A 27,757-nucleotide genomic window follows, 5' to 3' on the forward strand; every position below is an offset into this window, starting at 1 on the left:
CTACCACCTCTACATACACCAAGTAGTATATTACTCTGTAGCTATCTCAGTGATTTAAGAAATTAACTGCTTTTCTTTGAAAAGTGTAGTATGCATTTTATACTATAGATAATCTAATTTATGCATGGCAAACTTCTATTGACCCAAAACATCCCAAAACATCCTAATGGCTCCTTCTGCACTGTTGTGATGTATCATGCCGACAAAGCACATATTACATGTGCCGAGAAGTAACAATTTACTTGACAAATAGCCCTTAAATAATCATTATGGCACCATGATCTGGAGTTTAAAGACTGCTGAACTGATAGAAGTGGAAGAAACATATTTATTACAAAGTCAGTATGTTCCCATGTAAAACGTCAAAAGCAGATGTTTGACTTAGGGGACTGAAATCCTCTGTCCCCTTTCATCTGAGGATCTCAAAACAATTTAAATCCTATCTTTAAATGGCTCCCCCATGTTTCATCCTCAAAAACAGGAGTTATGCTTAAAAATCAAGCACAACTGTATAAACATCAAGATTTCTATAGTACTTATCTCATGAAGTCCCTGCCTTAGGACAGTAATAGCAGGCCTTGTGCTGCTACTCAATATAATTTTATTTTAAAGTATTTTGTGCTTTAATTACAACATATGAAGAAATTCAGGCAGGTCTATACAATCATCCTAAAAGTAACAGAGTGTAATTCATGTATCTGCTGTTTTGGATGGATCTGAGGCACATGCTTGGTTGTGGTTCACAGCTCTGAAAATGCTCTAGGATTCACAGAACTTCCTAGTAACAATACCCTAATAGGCAGACACCTATTTTGATATGACAGTGGTATATCTGTAAGCATGATAGGTAAGCATTAACTTCCCATCTTCTCACTATCCTTTTTGCTCACTTTTTTCTTTGCTGAACTTTTCACATAGAAATTTAAACTTCAAGTGTCATTACTTCACTGAAACTAATTTGTCCTTATTATTCCTCATTACCTTTTATCTTGTAATTGCTCTTTAGAGCTTCATACAATCTGCATATTACATTCCTCTATGTGTGCTTTACTACTCCTGATTTATTTTTTTTTTATAATCAACATGGTCAATATATACAAATGGTAAGCACCAACCTGATTTGCTACCCACAGTAATTGGATTCTGCATTTAATTACAGGTGGTAATGACATTTTAAGCACCTTATACAGGTGTTGGGGGGTTTTATGAAATGTTAAGCAACATTAAGAAAGTCTAAGCTTCTGGAGCGTTGCCAAATTTCAGAGGTGCCTTTCAACTCCAAATTGCAGTTTTCATGGGAGAATAATTATAGCTCTGGCCACCTGGACCGCTCCTGCTGGAGGCAGGCAGAGAGGGGGAGTACAGCTCTCTTCTCTCTTGCTCCATTTTTTTCCTTTTAAAATATTGCAAATGTATTATGGGTTGTAGTCTGATCCCTAAAAATACTGCATGGCCATGTTTTCTGTGTCTATGTGTGTAAGCTTGTCAAAATCAGTGGCAGAACACATTGTTATGTAATGGCAATGTAGCTGAGATTGGGTGACCTTGGAAAAGATACTTGAATTATATTGATGGCCTCCTTGATCTTGGGGGAGGTTTAATTCACGTATAGAAATCCAGCCTAAGAACATTAGATGAAGATTTGTTTTGGAGCTAATGGGAAAATATATGGCCAGGAAAGGGAGTTGCCTTCTCCTTCATTATTCATGTAGCTGTTCCTGGATAGTAACTTTTTCCTGATAGTGGAATTCAAACATTAAAATTCCCAAAACCAATATTCATTTTTTGTTTCTTAGGTCCTGTCTTTTTAAAAGAAATTGAGAGAAGCAGCAATTTTATACGTCCTGCAGAAACCTAATTCGGTTCTTAATTTCTACTCCTTTTCTTCCCTTCCTACAGAACCTGTGCTTATTAGCAAATAAGCCTAAAGGCTTATCCTGCTTGTGCTTGCACAGTGATGACTGCCTGCACACAGCCGGACAGGTCAGGATGCCCAAGCTCTCAGTTAGGAAGCTCAAGCAGTTCCTGTTAGAAGATGTGGCTTTATTTCTGAGATTAATCTTAATTCTTTATCTCTAATAGCATTTTCTGATCTGAAATCCTGGCTTTAGTGATGCCAGCAGGACTTCAGCTATGAGGACATCCAGTCTTTTAAACTGTTGTTTAAGAAACACATCATTATTCTGCAATACCATAGTACTTTTGCTTGCAAATAGGTGTTACATCACACACTGTCTGTGGAGGACATTTCTGTCAGTGAAATGTAAAAACAAGCAGATATCTTAAAAGACTGTTGCCAGTAAAACTCCAAAATCAAGAACAGCTAAAGGTGAAGCTCACACCTATATGTTGCTTGTCTATACTGAATTAGCTAGCTGACTGTTCCTAAGTATTATAATGTCCAAGTGATTGGAGTGCCAGAACTAAGATTTGATTTCTCCTTGTAGGGCATCTGACCTCTGTCTGGATGCATAGATCTGCTTTACATTGCATTTCTAAGATCAGGTATTTTTATAGATACACAGCTTCTGTTTTGTTACATAGAGAAATTGAAAATATATATTCTACATTACTCAGAAATGAATTCAGAAATAGACATGAAGCTCAGTACAGTTCATCACACTGACTCACTGTAGACCATGGCAGTACTTTTCCCTCTCCATTGTTAATGCTGAAACCAATTTCTCTTGCAAAGTCCCGTCTCTAGAGATTTGTATTTCCCTATGCCAAAGACAAAGGAGATAGTTCCATAAATCCAGTTTGCCAGCTGTTACCTAATTTTCTTTTAATTTTCCTGGAATACTTTTCTCCCCAGTTTTGCTCGAAGATTGAATTTCAAATGTGTCTCCATCCCGTTATCAGTGTACCAGAAGCACAGAAGATGGACTATCCCAGCCATCAGGTCCTGTTCTCTCAGCCTTGCTGCCTGATCTAGCTCCCTCCCAGCACACACTGGTTTTTCACCAGTCTGGCATTAGCTGGGCCCAGGATATCTGGGAGAGGAGCAGGGATGAGTACCAAAAGACACATCCTGTTCTTAATTTCTTCTTTATGAAATACATTTTTGGAGTCTAGTATAAAAAATTAAAACCAAGTTATCCAAATTAGATTATTGACCCTTCTATAGGGACAGCATTTCCAAGGCTTGTCCCAGGGAAGGTCCCAAGGTCACTTCAGGGGACTGAATTCAGACCCTTGTGTTTTGGACCTCCCTGAAGATCACTGCTTTCCAAAAACATCGCAGCCAGCTCAGTTTCCAGGGTCCAAAGCTCTGACTTAAGGTTGTCATAAGGTAAGCATAAAATTTCTGAGCTAAATGAGAAGCTGTGGAGTAATTTGGACATTTTCAATGATTATGGGCCTCTGTCAGTACTTGCGTGAGGAAATGTTCTCTAACATTGAGGTCACAAGTACATGCAACATATGCAGAAATAACATTCAAAGTTTGTTGCACAGACATAAGATCTAATACTCAGAAGTCAGTAAAAGAGAAAAAATAGTTTTAATAACTGGTATTCACTAAAATCTTGGTGAGTATCCACTGAACATGCTAAGTTAATTTTCAGAGCTCTGTTCCCCAGACGAAGGCAAACCTTTCTGTTTAAACAGGATGAAAATCTCCAAACTGTTACCACTGACATTAGGGGAAATTTGCGCTACCTCCTACTCATCTATAATTTGGAAGAGCAGAGGACTCCTCGGGCAACATGCTCTGGGAAGAGTCGAGCAATAGCAACTTACAGATTCAAAGGTAAATATTTTTCAAAGTGTTTTCTATTTGTGGAACCCATGTTACAGAAGATATTTACAACTCTCTTGATCATTGCTGCTCCCGTTTGTAAATACTGTGATATCTTAGGTAAATTTGTTCAGGAAATGGATCTTCTTCATTTCTAGTGTCTTCATTTTGTAGGAAAACAACAACAAACCGAGTGAAATCCAGCCAAAAAAAAACAAAACAAAACAAAACAGATTTTTATACTAAAGAGGATCCCTTCTTTGCCAAGCAAACTGTCAAAAATGTTGCCAATTGTTTTCCAGATGTTGATGTATTTTTTTCAGTGGTCTGTGGGCAAAAAAGAAAAAAACTTTAAAGCTGTATTTACTTAAACAGCTGATTTTTAATCCCAACTTTCCCATTTTAATGAGAAACAGATTGCAAAGTATTTTGAATAAATATTTTCTTTACAAAGTGGAACACACAGTGAATTGATAAGTAAATATATTGTCTGCACGAACATTTGGGAAGCAGCAGCTCCTCTTTAACACCCTTATTTTCATGCCTAAAAGAGCTCAGAGTTTTCCATGGGTTATAGGGTGTATCCCATGGACTGTGCTGCATGTTCACGGATTTACCCAGTACAAGTTGGTAGAGAGATTACAAACAGAAAAAATATATCTGTATTTGGCAGAGAAGATTTTAGCAATTGAAGTGAATTTACTAGCCTTTGTAAAAAGTCTGTTGTGACATTTTGATTTTTGGTTTTGGTTTTTCTTCTATACAAGTGTGTAAGTTCCCCATGTATATCCAGGGTGTGGAATACAGCATGAGTGATTGTTGTCTTGTTTCTCTGGAGATGGCCTGCTGTTGATGAGAGGGCAGCATATAATCTCACTAGTATGGTGGGAGAAAAGAGAAATGAATGGTAAATATGCACCAGGTCAGGTGCATCCTTGGGAAGACATGTCTGTGCATCAGAGAGTTATCCTACTACCCGTTCCTCCAGAGCAAAATGAATACTGGTGGCTCAACATGACAATTTCTACTACATTTTTAATTCATGCTTTCTCTTATGAGCTCTCTTTACTTAGCTAGAAAGCATTCTTCTCCTCTTGGGTTCTAATTATTAATGTGTTTTATTGGTTTTATTGAATGCAGAATAATATTTGTACTTAAAGTTTAAGTTGGCAGAAAATGTTTCACAAGTTTTAGTTAAAAAAAAAAAAATAAAAAAAATTCTTAGTTGCAACTAGAAAATGTGCACTGCAGCTCAGAGAGGGCTTTGGGAAGGTGACTTTAAGCCATAATATACAAAATTATAAAAAGCTATAACACACAACAGACATGGATCATTTTACCTATATGAGTCTACTTTTTGACTTGGTGAATGGTCTGGGTGAAGTACCCTCTGAAAAGCGCGCGTTATACCTCAGAGCTTCCTTCCCATGCAATAGCCGAGTGTTTCTGCAGTCCTGTGCCTAATGGACACGGACCCAAATTGAGGCAGTTGTCAGGTTATGGATGCAGACAGCATTGAAGTCGGTGTAATGTGAGGTCTATAGAGTGTGTGAGAGAGCACGGTGGTCTGTTGATTTTTACATTAAATATTGCCTTGAAATGTTGGAAAGAGTGTGTGGTAATTTTGGGAAAGGCTCTTCTGTATTTTGGTAAGAAAACTGCAGCACCAGTGAATGCTAATTTTATTGAAACACTGACAAAATCATGCCCAGCAAATACTTTATGAATTGCAGTGACATGGTTCTTCTGAGTGTCCAAAGCCAAGCTCACTTCCCTGGGGACCAGGCTAAGCCTGAGGCTGCTCTGGCAGGGAGGATGCAACTAAAAATCTCAACATCCTCATGGCAGCTCACTCTTCGGAAACCAAATTGGAGGCCAGGAGAAGTGGAGAAGGAATCTTTCCAGGGAAGTAGTGCTGGAGAGAGGAGGAGGCTGCTGGGAGTCTGTATCTTGACCAAGGCCAAACTAGGAACTCTTTGGAAAACTGGAGTCAATAATTAGATTTATTTTGTATTCCAATAAACCACACTCCCAAGAGAGAAGAGTTTGAAGCAAAGACCAACTACTTCATTGTCTTCAACGGGAGAAGAGTGAAGCAAAATCAGTGAGAGACGTGAAGCAGTCAGACCAGTGAGCAATAACTGCTTACAGGTCATTTGCCAAAGCTGATGTATTGTTTCCCGTTCCTCACCCACCATGCAGTCTCAGGCCATGTTTGGGCTCTGGCCTTGTTTATAGTTGATGTAACAGCAAGAAGACAAGGTTCCATTAGTGTTTAGTTGAAAGGTCATACTGAAGCTATTTTCCTCTAATCTGAGGATCTTCAGCCATAGAAAAGCAAAATAAAATTTAAACATCTGGTCTAAGCAACTCCTCTACCCTGACTTGACATGTTTCACAGAGAAATGAAGTTAAACATTGAGTTATATATTGAACAAATACTGCAGAATTGCTCAAACTGCTTCTCAGTCCCTGGTGTCAGTTGTTCTCTGCGTGAATGAGAATGAATTTTTCAAAAATTTAGGAAATGTAGAAAATGATCCTATAAATTTTAGCCTGCTGTTAAAAAGAATCAAATGTCAGGATATATTTTACCACTTCAAATCAGTGCACTGACATCATGTTTATTGAGAAATAAACATATTGAGAATAATCCTGTCCCAGCTAGTAAATGCCTTGGGAGTGTCAGATGTACTGCTGAGCTCCAGGGCTGTCTGAGATTTGGGTGCCTCGGCTAAGCCATATGCGACTGACCCTGGATAGGAGCTTCGCCTGTCCTAAATACAAGGTATTGTCCAGTAGCCTAAGCATTGTAGCAAGAGGCTTTCCCCCACATTTGGGATGGATGAAGGAGCATGCCTTGTTATTTCAGCTTAGCTGAAATGTTGCTTCTTAAGCTGCAGGAACCCAACTGTGTGGCTGAGCCTTAAGTACCTTTTTGTAACTTTGAGTTTAAGCTTATGTGGTTTGCTGAGGCAGAGCTTACATTTTGAAATTAATGCGAACATTTATGTGTGTGCTTAGTTTCAAGGGCTGTGAGTACTCACGCTGGACTTGGATTTATCCATTGAGGGGCTGAACTGTAAAGAAGAAACAAATCTAGTAGGATAGTCACCTGTGTAAATGTAAGGCAATTCAGAAATGTTTGCAGAATCAGGTCTACAGGTTAAAGTATATTCTGTAACTATTTTATGGCTTTGACAATGCTACCTGTTCATTTTGTCATATATATATATAATACAGAGTTTGAAATACATTTCAGATTTTATTCTCTGTTGATGAGGGAGAAAAATAAAAGAAGTATCTATACAGTGTTAGCATGAATATTGACCACAAGGTGAGCAGGACCCTCTTTTTTTGTCAGAAGCTTACTTGTCAGCATGCTGGTGATAGATCAGATGTAAAGAAAATCACTTCTGCAAAACCAATTTGCTAAGGGGCTTGTAAAATCCATTTTTAAAAAGTTACTGAGGCAAAAAAAGTGAAGGACCAGCCAACCAGACATTTTGATCAGCTCTTCAAGGTCAAAAACTGATTACTAATTCATCAAATATCTTACTGGTAGCACTGTTTGAAGAGCAAACAACTCTGTGCAGATGTTGTACCTAATAACTTTAATACCATGGAAAGATGGGTAGGGTAGGAAGAAACAGAATTTTTTACTTACTCTTGGCAATGCTACAGTCATAGGAGCTGTGGTCTTCAAAGCACTGGCAGCCCAGGTTCGTGCATTGTCCATTGCCGTTACAGAAAGCAGGACACCGGAGAACGGTGAGGATTTCCTCCTGGCTAGCAGATGGCTGGTTTCCGACATGAAACACTTTACCTCTGTTTCTTAGCACTCGTCTTTCGCATTCATTTTCCAAAAGTGCTATCAGTGCCCTCACCCAGGCCATGTCATCCTTGAGCTGCAGATCTAAAATGCATATATCAATGGCCTCATCTATTAGTTCTCCAAGAAGAGCCTTACACACCAAGCCAATGGTGGAATTTGCAAGAATTTGGTGGCAAATCTCACGAGCTTTGGCAGAGGTTAGACCGTTGGGAGTAGGCCATCCCAGTGGAAGTTTTGTTCGAATCCCTTCAAAATAATCCTCTGGGAAAAAATAGGCAAAGCTGTCTGAGTCTGTCTGGCTTGGGCTGTGCAGTGGGTAAAAGGATGAGTACTCATAGTAGTCTTCTTGCCTTTTTGCCCTCTGTAGTTGTTCTGTTGGCTTGGTAAAGTTAAGGAAACTGTTGTTTTTCATGGAAACATTATGTGCGAGGGGTTTTAATCGGTCCTCGGGGCTACCTCGCTTTTTGACTGATTTAGGCAGATATCTTTGATCAAAAGACTTGGCTGACAGTTTCCCATCATTTCTTAAAGCAGACTCTTCGCCTGAGTGAGTGACAAACTCTGATGTAACATCTAGATATGGGATTGCAGAAGTGTAATCCACATTATCATAATGGCAACCAGGAGATTGAGTCTGAAAGGCATTCGGCGTGTTTACCAAGGACACAGACTTAGTGCTCTCCTTCTGACATCCGCAGTAATTTTTCCTTTGCTTCCCCTCAGAAGGTACTGGAGTCTTGTCAAATAAACTCTTCCCCGGAGGTATTCTGATTTAAAAATAGAGAGAGATTAGAGAGAGGAAACTTTCAACAAATTCGTCTGCGCTGCAAAGTAAACTTTCTTTCCCTCAGGCTGGGGTATGTATAAATCCCAATCTAACAAAGTACTTAAGAAAATGCTTAAGTTTAATCTCTGTTTTCTTTAGTCATTTTTGTGCTGCCCTTCTTGAGTTGTCCTGTAGGTTTTTTAGCACTGTATTGGGACTTTTTGGTAACAGATGTTTAAGTGCTTTGCTGGAGCGGTGCCTAAGTGTGGGATATCACTTTGCAGAACTTTTTCTTAGGTGCAGGTTGCCCTTTGCATATTACACATGAAATAAGGCCTTGGATTTTTCCCCAGTGTGACTCAGATACAGCTTGGAGAATGACAAAAAAGATATATCTGTTTCAAATACTTCATTATGAAAATCATCTTTATCCATTTGCCTGGATTTTCTACCAGCTGTTTCCTCTAAGACTTGGATCGCTTTTTTTTTTTTTTTTAATTTTTTCTTTTTTTTTTTTTTTTTTTAAATGCATACTTAATTTAATTTTTGGCCTCTAAATGAGCTTTCTTGAAGCTTTTACTTGGACACAGAGCAGTTTTCCAATGATCATGGGGTTTAGGCTATCATGTAAGGTATGATGATTTTTTTTTCTCCCTTTTCAATTTACTCCAACTTTAATGATAGATGAACTTCAGTTTGAATAAACAGCCATGACTGAAGTTTCCCTGGAAACTTCATGAGCACAAGATCTCTTACTGATCTTACATGTGCAGTGCAAGAGGCCTGGAGTTTCATAGAAAAAGATGCTTCTTGTATTAATAGATGGCAACACTTTACTTCCAGACAAATATGAAATACCACCAAAAATTTAAATTATTTTGGCACTAATTTTGTCTTGCAGCCAGAGAGTTCAGGAATGTGAAAGCATTTCTCTACATTTCAGAGCCAAACACCACTGTGTTTCCAATGTGCGGACACAGCAGAATACATTGTGGTACAACAGGATGCCTTTTGTGCTCACAGAAATGCACGAGCTCTTCTGTGCTCAGCACTGGCTTTCCTTCAGCCTTGGTCAATAAAACATGTTTTGCTGATTGAGGGAGTATTGAAGTGACTTCTTGTCCTTTGGACAACACAGCTTTAATTTCCAGTGGGCATCCTGCACACAGCATTTATCCAGCCCTGACTGGTGGTGCTACCTGCAACAGAATTGGCTCAGGCTTGCATCACAAATTAACAATAAACCTAAGACAACAAAAGTATTTTTTTTCCTTTAAGGGTACACCAGATAAACTAAAGACTAGGTAAATATTGCATAATAAATAAATAAAAATCACATAAAGTAATCCCAAATTAGGACAGAAGCTTAAAACACAAATGAAAATTTCAACAAAATGAAACACTTTTACCTTGGTATTTTATTGAAATGAATTGTTTCACTATTTCTATGTGAATCACTTGGAAACCACTGGAAACCCCTGTCCTTCCTCACAGGCATGTACTTTGGTGAGCAAGGAAGGGCCTCCTGTCCTTTGCACAAGAAGACTAGATTACCACTCCTTTTAGTTGCCCATTATAACCAAGGAAAAGCTAAAAACAAGTATTTCAGACTGAGTTAGATATTATCACAGAGAGACCAAAAGGAATAGCGGTGCTACTGATTTCTCAATAATTGCAAAATGTACAAAAAACTTCTTTTAGCTACTTAAAATACATGTTTTAGAATTCATCTCTTCCTTGTCCAGATGCTATTTAAGGACTGGGAGGATCTGATGTTGCTTTATTGTTTAAAATATATATTGAAAACCTGATGTTTTAAACAGATCTGTTTTCAGCTGCTTGAGAGTGGAAGGAGCCAGGGAAAGAGCTGAACTGCCAGATGGTGAGCACTCAGACTAGCTTCAGGTGCTGCAGAAAGCATAGCATGCTTTAAGTGTTATTTAAAATGAAATTAAAAGCAGTGGCTGTAAAATCATTCTCCAGGTTGTGTTTTTTACTGCACCATTTCTCTGTTAGTGGATCATAGACTGATCCAGTCTCTTCTGGAGGTAACATTAGTCTTTCCATTGGCATTGCTGGTTTTTGAATCAGGCTTCTGAAGAGTCCTTGAGACTCCATCCTTGAGAGTATTGTGAAGTAGAACTTGCCACCCATCTTGCTCTTCTCACACAGTGGAACTTTCCATTCCTTTCCTGAAGTAGCTCCATCATATGTGACAAGTGCTAGAAAACTTCTCACTGCTTTATAAGTAAATTCCTGTATGTTCTGCCTTGGCTTCTGATCTTTCAACAAACATGCCTGACCACCTGCTCTTGTTAGCCTCTCTTTGGGTGGGCAGAAGATGGTTGTTCTTGCACTAAACTATTTCTCCAGTTGCCTTCCCAGAAGCAAGTTCTGACTCAGCCTCACAATTTAAAGATGTTAAAGAAGAAAGACTGTTTAGAAGTCTGTTGACTTCTAAATAGCACAATTTGTAGCTACAGGTCAAAATTGCCATTAGATAGCCATTATGTAGGCTGGTTGAATATAACTAGAATATGGTAGGGGTGTTTGTTTATTTTCTGAAATGCACTAGGTCTAAAAAGTATTGCATTTACTGTGTACTAAGTTCCCATGTACAGATTAAGTGATAAATTAAGCTGCGTGTTGACCCATCTAACTGTGGTTTGGGTTTGATCCAGCTGCTCTAAATTTTTATGCACTTGCTATTCCCACACAGAATGAAGAGAATATCATGGCATGAGCTGATCTTGAGAAACCTGCACAGGTAGACATGAACAGCTGTGTTCACCTTATTTTCTCCTTATTTTCAAGACATACTTCACAAGCAAACCTACATAGCCAAAACAACCCAGTTCAGTTTTGTGAATGCCTTTTAGATATATTTAGACAACATGGAATTAAAATGTGAGCTAGTGCTGGGGACAGGGACAGGGACAGGGGAAGGGGCAAGGACAGGGACATGTCAGAGTGCCAGACTCCTGGCTTTAGTTCCAGGCCATCTGTCCGAGAAAGTGGAAATTTTTTGAGCTCACCGTCACCATTAGCGGAGTAGATATTAACTTTTAGCATGGTACATATATTACCACACTTTGTCAAAATGTAACATTTAATCTATACTCACATATTGCAATTAGTGTTCAAGAATAAAAGAACAAGGGAAATACCAAACCCTTAATTAATCCCTATTGTCAGTTATCTACATTTTCCAGTGCAGGTGAGAACTGCATCTTTTTTTAACAGCTGAGTGGGATCTTAACACAGCTGTTAAGTTGACATCACTTGTGAATATAAAACTTCTCCTCAGTAACTGCTTATGTGCACTGTGCTGACTGAAAAATAAGCCACCATGCTGTTTGGATAGTAATGGGCCTCCAGGCTGCCCTTGCTTGATGAAGCAGATCTCTCTGCCAGGTCATTAGGGGAGTACATAATGAAATTAGTGTATCAATGTCCCTGGATTTAGTGCTAGAGAAACATCTCCCAGTCTGGGATCCTCTCTCGCTTTGTACCTCCACTCTTCTACGAAGTCTTCCTCGGGCACATTGCTCAAGTCGTTGTGACTGATCCCATCAAAGAGGCCACACAAACCTCTGGTGCTGTTGAAGTCGCTGCTCGGTGTCCTCACCGTCAAGCCCATTCCCCACTCGCTCACGTCAGCTCGAACGAATGCTCCTGAAGGGAACAGGATCTGAAGAGGCAGAAAAAAAGCAACAGTGAACTGAAGCCATTACCAGGCTTTTTATGCAGTAAAAAATGTCCCTTTTTATAAACAAAGATATCAAGGTAGGACATTGGCAATGCCGGTGGTAATTTAAGATCACTTAGATGCACCATAAATATTTATATGTGCTATCATTTAGCTTGCTTTCAAATTTTATGGTGCTACTGTCTGACTATGTTACATAAATATAAAACTGCACAAGTACTTTCTTTTTAAATTAATAATTACATTCATTGAAGTTTTCCCACTGGTAAGTTACCAGCTAATTTTTGAAGCAACTTCCGTGACAATAAGACTACCCTTGTGTCTTTGCCTGGGAAATCATTTCTTTTAGATAAACTGCCAAGTCTGAAAAACAGCTTTCTTCCCTCTGAAAAATCGTTTCATTTTCCAAGGCTGGATTACCCAGAAAATGATTGTGTTTTAAAGTGGATAAAGCAATTTTCTCATTAAAGAACTTCTGGTAGGCTTACACTGACCTTTAAAAGAAAAAAAAAAACGTGAGGGTAAGACAAAGAACTAGCTGTGTGGATAATGGATTTTTCAGATTGGTGGTCCAACTAAATAAAAAAAAATAAATCTGTTAAACTGAAATGTATTTTTGTTTGTTTGCTTTATTTTTCTAGGTAAAAAGAAAATGATTGTGAAACTGATCCGTGCCAAGAGTGGGAGCAAGAGCACTCTATCCTAGTAAGTAATCTTACTATTTTGTTTGATCCAAAATTAAATGTTTTCTGATATTTTCTAAAAGTACGTTGAATAGTTGGAAACTTCTCATTACAGTAATTTCAAAATAATTATCTTCCTTTTTTAAGTCACCCCTGGCTGAGAATAATTGATTCAGCCTACTAATGCCCACTGCTTTCTTTCTGATTGTTTTTTAGGTCCCTTATAGTCTCTTCCAAACCAAATTTATTCATGCTTGTGAGAAGTGTTTAACTTATATTTGTATTTCTTTTTTTTGGAATCCAACCTTTATATTTTGGCTGCAATAAATAACAGTCCTGTCCATTTTAGCTTCACAGTCCTCATTTCAACCAGAATAATACTCTTTGAGGAAGCCTGTGCATGCCCTCCTGGTCCAGTTGAGATAAGCAGCAGAGTTCTGCTGACTGTAATAGGAGCCGTGCACATTCAACACAAGCCCTCTGTGTTTTGACTGGGGCAATTAAAGTGTCCTTTAAAAAAAAAGAAAGAGAAAAAAACAAAACAAACAAACAAAAAAACCATTAGTTTTGGTGAATAATGAAAGTCATCAGGTAAAACCAGCTCTCTTAGTACATCAGAAGGTCTTGGTTGTACCTCCACCTTGGCTGTAAGTCTCATTTTCCAAGGTAAAATTTTTTATTATTATTTTTTTATTAAAGGGGAGGAGGAGAAAACTCCAATGGTTTGATGATTTGATTACTTTTATTTATTTATTTATTATTGTGGTTGTTTAATAAATAGATCAGGAGGGCTGCAGTTGACATAGTGCTGGATAGCATTTTGTTTCCTCCTTCAGATAAACATGTGCCTTCTAATTAAGTGCTTTACTACCAGGAGGAACATCTCCCACGAGGCTGTCTATAAAAACCTTGCTGTCAAGACTGAATGAGCTGTTTCAGCCTTCTCTACTGCATGGATGGATATTTCCAGGTGTGGATTTTTTTTTTTTCAGAGGGCTGTAACCCTTCCTTTCCTGCTGCTCCTAGGCAGGGCAAGCCATCTGCCACGAAGGACAGGTTTTCCTAAATCACATGGATTTAACATTGCTGATAGGGACTGCAAAGAAGATTTTTTTGAGACCTAAGCTTAGAGAGATAGGTAGTGGCAGGCTGCTGAAAGCTGCTACAGAAAGGTGTAACAGCCTCATTCCAAGGAGCAGCCTTGAATGATGCAGGAGAACCATCTCCTATCCTGAGCAAGGCTGGTGAAGGACAAATGCTGAGCAAATTGGGGTGCACTGCTTACAGTGGTGCCATCAGGGACCGTATTAATTGCCTACAATTCCTACTGATTCCCATTCAGATCAGGAAAGGATTCTTATTCACAGCCTGGAGGTGTCCTATTTTATTTCAAACACAAAGGAAATCAGTGAGATTTACACAAGGTGTAAATGAGGATAGGGATTCCTTGCTACAATTATGCTAGTAATAAAACAGTAATTATATTGCATTCAGTTGCAAAATGAAATGACAGCTTGCTTCCTGCTTTTTCTCTATTCTATAATTAACAGATTTTCAATTACTCCCTCATCAAGATCTTTTCCAAGTGAGATCACAAGGACAGCCAAACACAGGCACTCCCTGGCATTGTTCTGGCTCTGCTGTGGACCTATCTTCACCCAAAATGTCTCCTGGCAATAAATCTTGATGACAAAAGTTTAGGATAAAATTATTTTCTTGGATATAATTTGTGCCTCTCACCAACCCCACTGGTGCAGTTTACTCTTACTCTTCCAGTGATTTCACTGGATTAGTGTGGATAAATGATATCCATGCAAAATTTGTAATGGCCATATAATTTTTTTAGGCAAATACTTTAAATTATAGCAAATGTTGCACATTTGCAGCCCATTTCCATGGCTTCTGGGGACTATCTGTATCTGGCTAACATTGTCTTTTTCTTACACTCTAAAACTACATTATTCTGCTACCTGTGATCTTTCCTTGAATATTTATATTATAAAGCTCTGCAAAGAAATTTGCTTTATGTGATGTGGTTAGGTAGTGCCCAGCACAAGTGAACTGAAAGTGGCTCTCCGTTAAGTAAGCAACAATACTGGCTCTTGGATATGTCTCTGAGAAATTTCCAGAGATATTTGTTTTGTTTTCTTCTGCAGTTGGTTAAACCAACACTTCAACCCGCTTCTTCCCCGTATCTCATTTTTTGGTACATTTTGCTGCAGGCACTTCTCATGCCTTCTGATAGATATTTTCGTAGCAACTTCATTAATAATTCAGAAATATTAAACTGACATTTTTAAGAACAACAACAAGAGTACTCAAACATCCACGTACTGTTATTTTTCTCCCTCCATAGGCCTTTAGGATTTTGACCTGTGGTGAAGCCCCGGAGCTGTGGATGGCTAGCTGTGGCCTAGTTTCCTGAGAATGGCCATTGCAGGAGTCCAGCACGACGACGTCGTCCCCCTCTCGTGCAGCCACCCCGCAGTTGCAGGCCGTGGCGGAGCGGTGGCCTCCACAATCCCACTGCCGAACGTGCACTTCAAATGCCCGCGATGTGCTCTGGCACAAAAGGAAGGTGCCGATTTTGTAATTATCGTAACGCCTAAACGATGACAAACAAAACCAGGATTTAGAGACCCGGTGCATCCACCCGGCGTGGTTGTCTGTGCCCCTCCGGCATCGTGGCTGGCTTGGAAGGAGGGGAAGATCCAGGCATAGGGAAGCATTTCTCCAGCACCATGAGCAAGCTGTAGCTGTCACCATTGTTAGCTGGGAGTGCAAAAGAATTCATGTGAAATCCTGGTTGCTGTCTGCGAGCTGCTGCTATGGCAACGGGCATGGATAAAAAGGATAAACATTGATAAAAGCAAACGGGAAGAAGTCCCTGCCTCCAGGCCTTAATAAATATGTTTTGGTTCTAACTGGATGCTTTACAGCATGATATTCTTCAAAGCAAAATCAGTGCTCAGATAACCTCTTCTGTGACTAATCACCAACTTTTACAAGTCTGACTGTGGCTAGGCAAATATTTCATGTGAAAAACTGGGCTTCTACTGAAAACCCATTAAAACAAAGTTGGTTCCTCCCCAACAACTTCATAGTAAGCATAACTTCTGTTCTAAATGGATTGTCAATCAGAGCACTGCTGCCTGTGGAACAATTTGGAAATTCCATTCTTCTCTGTACAAAAAATCCTTGCTCCATGTGAGGCCACGGGCAGAATAATTTTGAATTTGTGTTTCCCCTTTGCCAAGACAGATCCAAATCCTCATGACCACAGAAAGTACTAGTAGGTTTTCCAAACTAGGGACCTGTAAAATCCTTCTCCTCTACTTGTTCAAGTCTTTCTCCTTACACCAGAGTAGATTTAATTTTTATTTATTTATTTATTTTTAATCTAGTTTATTGTCTGATGTATAAAGTTAAAAAAAACGGTAGTTGCATATTTTATATATGTTCCTGGAGATTTCTGCACACAAGCCAACAGCTAGCATCTTTAAAAGCAGTGGATTCTTCTTACTTTACAAGCTCTGCATTTAGTTTTAAACATGATTTTTAGGAAATTAAGCATAATGGAAACTAAGCCATAAGCTTATAATAATAAGCATTGTTGTTTTCTACAGTAAAAAAGAAACCGTAAAAAAGAACATACAAAAAAATAAAATCAACCACTAAACTAAGTAACAGGATTATTTTTAAGCAGTGTCATAAAAACATCGATGTTTTTGCAGTCTGTTAATGTTTTCTATACAGACGAGAAAATAATTTGTTTCATTTTGGCTCAAGAACAAAGAAATTTTAATATGTATGTATCTGCATTTTATTTCTATCCAAAATAAAATCCATAGAAAACTATGTAGCTTAAAACACAGCAAGAATTTAAACTCCAGCTGCTTTTCTCTGCAAGAAACCACATTTGACATTATACTTCATCTTAAAAAAACTTAGTGAAGTTGGCCATAAAACGATATGATTTTGAATGCTTTTGTCTCATCTTATTTTCTAATCAGGTACATAAATCCTAAGTGTGCTGTGCAGATGCTGCTGCTCAGACTGATTAGAACTAAGGACAACAGAAAAAAAAGATAGTCTCTTAGCATCAAGAACTAACTCTGTTTGGTCCTCTACACAGGAAAGACTGAGGAGCCAGGAAATTTAATGGGAGTCACCTTCCACGGTTCCCTTCAACAGACCTTTCAACAGGAAGAGCCTAGCAGGAAAGGTGTTTAGAGAGGCTGATGGAACATAATGCCTCAAAATGGCTGTATCCAGACTAATCAGGTGTGTCCGGTAAATAAGACTGTATTAGCATACACATATAAATATCATTCCAGCAACGGGATTTTAATAAGCACTGCTTAATAAGTGTTGACAGTGGACTGAATCCAGCTCTCTTGGAAGTCACTTAGCATCCTTCAATTAAGTCATGACATAGATTGCATGGCACATAACAAACCTGCAACGTGTCTAAATTGAAGCTTTCAGCTGCCTTTGAATTACACGAATGGGTAATTGAATGTAATCAGGTAAATTTTTGTGATGTTTGTACAACTGTAATTGTGATAATGATTCTTTGGACAACATTTGAGAAATCAGATTGCAACCTTGTGAAACTAAAAGCACAAAGGAATGTGGAGCTCTTGCAAAAGGAGCTCTGCATATTCGTTGTGAACAGGCACTACAGACTGTGTCAGAATTGCTCTCCATACTGAATTACCCCATTCTGCTTCCCTGTCTATGGCAATGGGTGTAGTGGATGTGAAGTATTTACACTTCCCATGTATATATTTGGGTTGTTTTTTCAAGCAGTGCATCAAATTCTTGTCCCAACGTGAAGTCATAGCTCAAGTTGTGCTCTAAATGCAAGAATTATAAAGTGCACCTAAGTCTTTTGTTATGACAATGAGATGCTATAGGAATCATTTCTCTTGGTTCATGACAAAAGAGGGACAGAAGGAAATAGAAAAACCCTCACTACCAGTAACATCAAAATAACTAATGCAATACACTTAATATTCACCAAGTTACCTTTTTATTAATTTTTATTATTCACTAATTACTGTGACTGTCCCTAAAGTTTTTCCATCACAGTTTTGTCACCAAATCATATATTTTTCGTGTTCCTCTGAGATCCCTCTTTCCTTACAAGAAAGAACTCTTTTATACTAGTTGTGACCCTAGGAAGAGGTGGGTGATGCTGAAGGATGTCCTCTGATTTCAGAGTACTCATCACTAAGGAGCGGCTCTGTTATTCTCAAGGAGTAAAGATGCTGGGTTATGTTCAGCAGCCACTGGATGCTTGGGGACATGTAAATTTCTACAGACTATCAAGAAAGAACAGCCCTCCGAGAGGGCTGCACATGCCCAGGACTTAGTTGTGGGCTGCCGTGATGAATGCCATTAAAACCAACCACAAGCATGAAGTTTTGCAAGCTGGGGATTTTGTCACTCTGCAGGAAATGGTACCATTCCCCCTGCGATAATATTGATGGATGGATTGGTGAAAGCTCAAAAAAAAAAAAAAAAAGAAAAAAAAAGGAAAATAACATGAATTATATATATAGTTCACTAATCAAGAAATATTTCCTTTTTTATATTTTGCCTTAAAAGGATATTCTCCACATTTAGTTTTAAGCTAATACTTCATGTTTAAGAACCTACAATTTATGTCATGAAAAGCTTTTATATTTATAATGTGCCATAACTAATAATGAGGTCTATACTTTTGCTTTACCAGGCTTTCACATTTGTTTAATTTAGAAGCTACTTTGCTATAAAAGGAAGAGCTCTCTCTGGATTTTAGCTAGTATAATTAATGCCATTTCACATCGATGCACCAATATACATAAATTGATTGTGCTTGCACTGTAAAATACAACACATTCTTCTTTGATTTTCAGTCACTTCTTTTGGTCAAAAGAATAGAATGATTACAAGATAAATATTTCTACAGAAACATTAGCCAGAGGCATACCAAAGGGGAGTGCTATCATTAGAAGTGTGTTAGGTATTTCAGTTATATAAGGAACAATGAGCTACTTCAGACATAATATGAGTTCAGTATGTCAAATTAAAAAAACATTGAAAATATATCTATAGGAGTTACAAAATGAAGTATTATTGTGAAATCTCACAAAATAACTTACAATTTAGAAGTGACCATAGGAAAATTTTGCTGCCAAAAAGCATACCAATATCTTCCAGTCATTTGTTTTTCATGCCATTTTTCATTTTTTCCACTTTATAGCTGCTAAAGAAACTATTAAAATCTTAATAATAAAAAAAGTTAAGCTAAATTTTATGAGCATTGTTTTTCATTTACGTTTTCTATTTTCGTGTCTGCTTTCATGCTTGTTTGTCTCCATTGTGTATTTTTTCTTCTTTTCACCGTTTTTAGTAGGAAAGTGAAAAAAGGTAAGCAAATCTAAGAAAGGTAGGAGTGTGTTTACGTGCATGCCTATTTGCATAGAAAACACTCCTACTGTTTTGCTCTTGGCAATACTCCCCATCTTCAGACTTTCTCTTGCTTGCCTTATGACAGTTCTTTAGTCAGCCATCCCCAGGACTCCACAGAGAGAGGATGGAAAATGCACCACGGGGACAATTGTCTACTACCTGTCCACAGCAGCTCTGCCTGCAACATTTTGACCTTAGAGCCTGCTGTATCCTGGTAAGCTGACCTACAGGATTCTAGATAAAGTGGTGGAACAAATTGATTTCCTTGAGTTATATTGCTTAATGGATGCTCTGCTGCTTATCTCAGAGGTAGTTTTGGTAGTTTCTTTATTAAGCTCTGTTTGCTGACATCTTTGTAGCCACGCAGAGATGGGAAAAGGGTGTTTTCAATGTTTCTTCTCTCCCCTGTGTACTGTTCTTACCTGACCTGTGTCTACTGATCACTTAGAGTTTATATAGCTAGCTCCTGATGCTGAAAAGCATCCATTCATCCTATTACCTATTGCTTCCTAGTCCCTAGGAGAAATTTCTCTCTCTCTCTTTTTTTTTTTTTTTTTTTTTTTTTCTCTTGTCTTCCTTTGTTCCACTGTTGACAATCTGCAGATTGGTCTGAAACTTTTTTTTTTTTTTTTTCTCCACATTTCAAATACAGTTTCCCACCACATACCCTTTCATGACACAGGGAAATGCTTCAGTTCCATAACTCTGTGTCGATCTTTATCTATAGGTTGTAGGTTTGTATCAAGACACACACAGGAATCGTATTCTCCCTTATATACAGAGCTTTAAAATCATTTGCTAATACCTTAATGTTTTTTTGGATAGGCAGACAGAGAAGTTGCTTAACTGACATCTAATAGTGTAGCATAATCATTACAATAATTGAAAGAGAAATTATTTACAATAATAAATGGGAATATAAGTAGGAGTAATGGGACTGTGAAATGATGGGTAAGAAACTTGGCTGAATATCAAATGATATATCTTAGTGAAATAACCTGGTTATTGAGATGGCAAAAGCCCCATCGCTTGGCTCATTTAAAGCTATACTGGACAGAGCAGTAATGAATGCCTACAGCGAAGAAACGTGAGATTATCAAGGGGCCAGGTATTCCTGGGACTTTTTTGTTTCAGAGTTGTGTGACTCCGAGGCATGGTGCCACAGAAGGACAGGCATTTCCAAACTGCTTGTGTTTAAATGGAATTGTAAATTGCTTAGAATTAGAAGTATTTCCATGTGCTGTAAGTAACAGGGCTCCAAAATGAGTTACTGAAATAAAATTTCTGTTTTGTTTTAGACCTTTTTCCCATGGAAGCTGTGTAAAATTGTTCTACACGGCTGATACTATTCCCCCATTCCAAAAAGCCATTTTCAGTAATTTATGACTTCCTAAATAGAACAAGCTGTCAGGTCCCTGTCCAGCCTTGGCCCTAAAACAGAACAGAATGTTTTAAAACATCAATGTACAAAGAGTTTTGAAATAATATTCTAATCTCATGTAATATACAGAGTTGAAATAATGGTGAATACCAAGAGGCACATAAATGACTGTGTACCACTTGTTGTTCTTCCCCATCTTCTTTATATTGAGAAACCAAACTTGCATGAAATAAGTGCTTGAACAAATTGGAGATGGCATACAGCAAAAGGAGGAGGGAAACTAGAAAGTCCCAGGTGTGCAGAGCTAATCTCCTAGCTCAGACTACCCAGTTTAGGCAACATCATTATTTGAGGCAGATGTGTAGCCTTTAACAGAGCCACTGCCTTTCTCACTCTTATTTCATTGAGAGATTTCTGCAGCTTTGACGTCATTTCAGAGTTCATGTTCTGACAAGTATATGCTGCTGCCTCCAGAGCATGCTGGATTGAAATTGGGACATTAGGATATCGAAATTAGAATATCACGCCTGCCGAGGCCCTGTGGACGCTATGCTCATAAACTCATTATCTGTGCCATTAGGAGGTTAATGGCGGAATGACAAAACTGGAATGTGATCTGAAATATTCGTAATTTTACTTCAAACATGCCAGATGCAAACTTTAAAAACTTTCTGTTATGTTTCATAGCTAGCGTACAGTGCAGGTTTTCAAACACAAAGATACTGCATTTGGCTCACTAAGTTTTTAAGCAACTTATGTAGGAGGACACCTGGACAATATAGGAAGAATAACAACTTCAGTTATGCAATATTTTGCATACTTTCCCTGAAATTTGCCACTCTTAATTTCTGGATTTTTGCCTGAGACAGCAGAACCATTTTTATCATGTTTTGGTTGTGATTATGACTGTCAGCTCCATGCAGAGATATAGCCATGAGTAAACCAGACCTGGAAGTAGATAGGAGAATGCAAGAGCATTTTTGCCCTGAATGAATTTGTGTCAGGTATTACTAAACTGTCAGCAACAACATGGGCTATTTGCACAAGATGTGCTTCTACAGGGACAGGATGGCTCACCTGGGTGGAACTGGGATGTCACCATGCCACATGACATAGAAACCCTCTCAAAGTCATTAATGATGGTTTTGTTTGAAGAACATTTTGGAGTCTGACCTTGAGCTTGTAAAAATAATTTACTCTCAAAACCATTGCAGATTCAAAATTAATCCTTTTCCAGTCCTTTTGTTAAAAGGAATATAAACAGCTGGAAGGAAAACATTTATGTTACCGAGGCACTACATTAATCATTATAAGCAAACTAGTACATTGCTTTTATGGAATTCTAATGTAAAGCCAAATGCATGCTATATCCAGAAACTGAAAACTGCAGTAATGGAGCCAAATTATTTCAAAGTAGAATACTCACCATCCATCAAATGTGATAATGTGTGGATCAGTGAAAGAGTAGCAGTTCCCTGTTGGGAGGTCTCGAACTGTGACCTAGTTAAAATGAAATGCGTAATGAATACAGTCTACACAGCAGTTTTTCTTCATTACCTCTCCTCACAAAACATTAGGGGCAGGATTCATGTGTCAAGTACAAACTAAAATCTGACTTCTGAAACATAATTGTGGATGGGTACAAAACAGGCTTCGTTTTCAAACAACTGAGTTTAATCCCATGCAATATGGGAGTTCAAAGTGCTCCTATTCTACCTGATGTAATGCACGGTCTCACTGGTATAAAGCAAACCTTTTGTATCAAACTTCTTTGCTAAGAAGTAGATCATTCCCTGAAATTATCAAGAGAGTAGAGTGCTCTTTAAATTGTACTAATTTTAATGCCTTAAGGATTATATAAGGTATGCTGTAATTAAGTAGCATTAGCATATTTTAGCAGTAGCCACTGTCTGTCCCCTAGCTTGACCTTTAATTTCCTGATACAGCATATGAATGTCTGATTTGTAAATTTTATGTGAATATTATCCATTGGGTACTGGTGACAAGGACACAAATTAGGCTGGTGGAGCTGTCTGCTTTTGGCACATGAATGAAAGAAGAAAGGATCTACTAGAGCAGCAAGTATCATCAGCTTCATCTTTTGGTTACTTGGAAATAAACCAGGTCATAGACAAGGTCAAAGTGTCCTGGTGACCTGCAAGGAGCAGATATACCTATGAAAGCCAGAAGTAAGGAAACTCCCTTGGAAGTTGCAAGACCTGAATCTCAGGCCCTGCGGGGCCTGTACTTCCTCTGCCTCTCAAGATGGCTCCTCGTCATGGCTGTGTACTCTGCTATCCAACCCTCAAAAATGCAAGACTGGGGTGTGCAGCAATTTACAATACAATGGGCTCCCAGTCACACTGGTGGGCATGATGAAGTGTTATGGTTTTTCCATATCCAGCCTGCGGGGCTGATTTCTTGGCCAGGGCTGTTAATTCCTTGCGTGCTCTTTCCCCGTGAGAAATCCAAAGATGCAATTCAGTTAGTTCTGCCACCACCTGCGGAGCAGGGAAGAAGAATGGCCACTATATCCTTGTGCAGTCTTTCAGCAACAAAGCAGAATTTAGCTTTTAGGAACAGTGGATAAATTAAATAAATGAATAAGAGGGTGAAGAGGGAACCAGAGTACTTGATAAAATTCCTCACCTGAGGCAATACATCATTTGTATTTCAAAATGTCCCTCAACCATCACACAGAGACATTGCTTAGACACCCACAGGTGCTTGGCATCCCAGACTATTAAAGTGATTGTCTGGAGGAATGAAGAACTTAACACCTCCATGAGCAGCTTTTTGATCTGAGGTCAATTGTATCATTTGTGTTTACCAGAGTGATGTAAAGAAGCATCTCTGAATTTTCCTATTTTCCCCATGGCCATAACCTTTTCTGCTCTGCTGTTTTCTTGCATGGTGCTGGCAAACGATGCAAGTCTCAGTTATAGGCAGCCCTAGTGTGCTGAAGAAATCAATTTTTTTCAGGTGTCTGAATTTGTCAAAATGTTCTGCCCACCATTTCTGTTCAATTTTCAGATAAATCAAAAATATTTGAGCAAGTCTGAAGGACTATAGACTATGTGGATTTTAATATATGGATTTCTCCTTGATATGTTGCAGGAGCAGTTTTACATTAATGCGTCTAATTAACTGCAAAGCAGCAATGGGGAAATGAGGGGGAATAGAAGGTAATGTCTATTATGCTTTCATAGATCAAGTTTTAACTGAGATAGATGGAATTTATTATTAAAATTGATTAATTCCGTTTCACATTTGCTACATTTTCATATTTTAATGGAAGCATTCATAGCTTCCAAGAAAAAAATATAGGTATGTGTGTGCACTACATTGAATTATCTGCAATTTCTGATTTAAGAATCTTAAAAAGTGTAAGGGAAGCCTGTGCTGGGAAAGAAGGGAAATAAGCATATGCTAGACATTTTACATTTGAAGACAAAAATTCTTTTGGTCCAATTTAATCTTATCCTACCATGAGTAAATCCACCAAAATCAGGACAGTGAACTTACAGATTTAGCTGAGAGCTTGTTTTCAGTTACTTTAAATGCTCCAGCTTGGATGTTCCAACTGCTCTGAGAGTTTTAGCTGAGTCAAATCTGTCTTCTTGCTTATTCCCCCAGGTGGTGGGATTTTGGCTTTCAGACCTCCCAGCTGAAGCTCTGAACCAGCTCCACAGCCAGCAGGCCAGCTCCTGCTCACTACGCTGCCTTGGCCAGGCTTCCTGCAGGGACAGTGTGGCTAGCCTCCCTGACTGATTCCCATTATCTTTACTTTGGATGCTCTGTACTGCGATAAATGAAGAGACAGAGCATCTGTGTGTGTTGTCAGAGGTGTCCTAGAGATTCCTGGAACAGTCACATATTGAACACGGTGATGGTGAACCTTCCTTTCTCATTACCAAGGTACAGCCTTTCCTCTGCTTTTCTCCAAACTGCTGGCTTGTTACACGTACAATCCATCTGTTGGCCTTACCGAGGGACTAACTGAGAATGAAACCTAAATCTGTTAAAGCAAAAAGCTTCACTTGTTAGTTTTCAGAGAGGCTGTTTTAGGTTACTGTGTGAACAGTGGTCCACAGGTTTTTATATGGTTAAGGTTTATCATTGCCTCATTTTCTCCGAAGCTATTCCTCCCATTTAAATTTGTCACATTTTCCATTTTAGGACCTAACCTTCACATCCTTTGGTGTGTGAGCCCTCCAAAGCGAATCTCTCCGTCCGACTGGCTCAGCTCTGATGCGGCTGATGCGGTTCCCATCCTGAGTGAAGTCTGTCACGGCTGTCACCGTCAGCGTGGCTGCTGCACAACTGCCCTCCGAGCAGGGCGCCGGCACCAGGTCCACCTGGCATGCCGAAAGGGCGATGTCTGGGGGCCCTGGTAATTGCCTGTCTAAAATGAACAGGAACTCTGAGTTTGACAAGAGATACCCAAACAGTCATCAATCCCATCCAACACAAATACTTTACATTCCAGGGCACATATGTGTTGAATTCAGAGAGGTTTTGCACGAAGATGGTTGCAACTGACTCAATCTGGCATTCTTTAGCACATTTTACTTTTTTTTTTTTTTTTTTTTTTTTTTTTTCCTGCAATAGACAGCTTACTGAAACTCATTGGTGCTTTTCTGTCCACAGGTGATAATATTTCTGGAATGACAGTCTTATCTTTATGGGTCCATGCCCAGGAAATGAAGATGAGTTGTTTTCATGACAAAGAAAGAGATGAAACTGTGTTTCTGGAAAACATTTATCTTTCACTAGCTTTATTATAACAAGGTATCTGCTGGGAGTTATTTAATTTAAAGCATAGAGAATTTTTGATCTGGAAAGGGAAAGTTCTCCAGTCAGTTTTTAGTGAACTTTGGATCCATCATAGGAAGATAAATGCAGCAGATTTGGAGAGCTTTCTCTGTTACTTTCTTTTGGTTATACTGTGATACTGTACTTTACTTTCCAATCTGTAAAATAATGGGGTTGTGAGGATATATTTACTAAAAGATTGTGGAAAAGTAACAATTTAATGGTGTTACTGGCTATGTAGGTATCTGTGATGGGTAGGGAAGTTAAGGATGGTGAATAAAATCAGTATGGCAATGGCAACCCAAGTTAGTCATGCAGCTTTGCACATCATATATTTCCAAAAGGAACCTTTTCTAGTAGGGCTAGTAGTGTCCATTTCCCTTGAGGATTAACCATCCATACTAAAATCCCAGGTAAAGGACAAACCAAACTGCTTGATTTCTTTTACATTGACATTTATTATCATTTTTTATTTATGAACAATGAATAATGATAGCATTTGGTTCTGATATAGCTGGTCTGCATTTCAGATAGTGTCTATCTGCTCCTCAGGAGCAGACCAACCCTTCATGAGTCCTTTGTTAGGTAAAAATGAAATCATGGCCCTACCAGCCCATCAGAATCCTGCTGATGATTTCAGGACTGCCAGCATTTCCGCTGTGTTTAGTTTTCTGTCCCAGACCAATAATTATCAGCTTATAAGAACAGTGTTATAGAAATGTTGGCAATAGAATTAATCAGATATGAAAATAAGAGATTTCCATATCATTTTTCCCATTTGTGGAATTCCTTAATAATTTATAGTAGATGACATTCGGGTATTTTACAATGGTATTTCTAATACAATCACATAATCAACATTTTATTCCTTATGGAAAAGACTCATAAAATGTAATTGAAATTAACCCTGTAGAGTTCTATAAGAATGGAACTAAAGCCTACAAATGTTAATAGCACATCATCACTCATTCCAAATCCTTATAGATGCCTTACATCTTATAGAAAAGTCCTGTTTTATTTTCAAGGTTTTTGATTCAATTAAATTGGAGGCTTCCATGAAGAATAGTTATTGCTATTACAGTCCCACGAGCTCTGTTCACAACCCAGAACAAAAGTTTAAAATCAAAGAAAATCGTCTTGTCAAAATAGCAATGATAAACTTAACAGAAGCCGAACTCCAGTGGCTTTGCTGTGTCTTGGCATTATGATATTGTCTGAACTTAGAGAGATATTTCTGTGCTTGTAATTAGCTTTCTTATCACTTATTCCCTACATAATTAACACAACAGTGTTGTCAGATGGACTCAGTCAGACAAGGAGCTTGTTGGTTAATTTGCTCAGTATAAACGAATCTCAACTAAAATTGTTTTCATTTTCAATTTATAGCACTGTGGCTGACACTATGTTTTCCAGAAGCCCACAGCATTCCTTCAGATAAAAAAAATGGACCCTACTGACAATAAAGGCTGAAAACAAACCTATGGTTGTACAAACACCTATTAATAGGTACTCAACCTTAAGTACATGTAGATATCTCAATTGATCAATACTAGTTCAATTGCTATCCAAGGAAACAGCCTCAGAGGGGAGTAATCAAAGGTTAGAGTTGGTTATTAGTTTAAGCTACAGAAATTTGTTTATTAAAACTGCCTCTTTAACATCAAACTACTTCAAAGATTAGTTAATTGGTCAAGTTTTGACTCCATCCTGGCAAATCTTGCCACCAACATATCATGCCCATTGACAAATTGAAAATAAATCTGCTTCTTAAGATCTTGCCTCATCTTTTTCTTCCAGTAAAATGCATGTTGTGGGACTGAAGAAGACCATGGCTAGGGTTCAGCCTCAGTCCAATCTATCAAATTCAAAGATTACCTTTGTAGTTTATATGACTAATTCTCATTTGATCCCTGTCAGCTGTAGGTTTGCAGGTTGCTTGGAGGTTTCAGGGATATCCCACCACACATGAGCCTGCATTCTTACCAACTCAATATCTAAGAAAATCTGTTCCCATAAGCTCAGCAAATGTTTCCCTGATGGACTAGCAGAGACTGTAAGCCAGGAGTAATATGTAGAAGGGAGCAGCACCAAGCCATGAAGAAATGCAAAGTACTCCATGTACGAGAGCCAACACAGCTGCTGGAACCATAAGGTGCCGTTCAGTTTAAGATCATTGTGTTAGATTTCATTTGAATGATTTTTTTTTCTTCTGTCTGTGCACTTGGCTGCGGATGGAGAAAGAAAGGAGAGGAATTCAGAAAGGGAAAAATATCAGGAACTATCTGGGCCTTGGCAACTTTTTTTTTTTTTTTTTTTAATATTATTTTTATTTGAACTGTCTTTTTGTGCTTTATTCCTGTCTATAAAATA

At 38.4% G+C, this 27,757-nt stretch overlaps 1 protein-coding gene and 1 long non-coding RNA gene across 6 annotated transcripts in view; one reads left to right on the forward strand and one right to left on the reverse strand.

Moving 5' to 3' along the window:
• Positions 1-27,757, reverse strand: part of LOC118169747 (von Willebrand factor D and EGF domain-containing protein-like) — a 177,432-nt gene that overhangs the window by 89,940 nt on the left and 59,735 nt on the right. For all 5 annotated transcript variants that reach the window (XM_035331308.1, XM_035331312.1, XM_035331309.1 and 2 more), the window contains 5 exons: positions 24,760-24,977; positions 21,999-22,072; positions 15,067-15,337; positions 11,853-12,031; positions 7,407-8,341 (listed from right to left, as the gene is read on the reverse strand). In XM_035331308.1, the coding sequence (XP_035187199.1) occupies positions 7,407-8,341; positions 11,853-12,031; positions 15,067-15,337; positions 21,999-22,072; positions 24,760-24,977 (1,677 nt within the window). The remainder of the gene's footprint in view (positions 1-7,406; positions 8,342-11,852; positions 12,032-15,066; positions 15,338-21,998; positions 22,073-24,759; positions 24,978-27,757) is intronic.
• The window catches only part of LOC118169748, a 188,960-nt gene that overhangs the window by 69,089 nt on the left and 92,114 nt on the right, over positions 1-27,757 (forward strand). Inside the window, exons 3-7 of the long non-coding RNA XR_004752258.1 lie at positions 3,610-3,751; positions 12,691-12,754; positions 13,607-13,702; positions 15,089-17,016; positions 19,277-19,405. This is a non-coding gene — a long non-coding RNA (uncharacterized LOC118169748). The remainder of the gene's footprint in view (positions 1-3,609; positions 3,752-12,690; positions 12,755-13,606; positions 13,703-15,088; positions 17,017-19,276; positions 19,406-27,757) is intronic.

This window comes from Oxyura jamaicensis, chromosome 7, assembly GCF_011077185.1.
Source record: "Oxyura jamaicensis isolate SHBP4307 breed ruddy duck chromosome 7, BPBGC_Ojam_1.0, whole genome shotgun sequence".
Classification (NCBI taxonomy): domain Eukaryota; kingdom Metazoa; phylum Chordata; class Aves; order Anseriformes; family Anatidae; genus Oxyura; species Oxyura jamaicensis.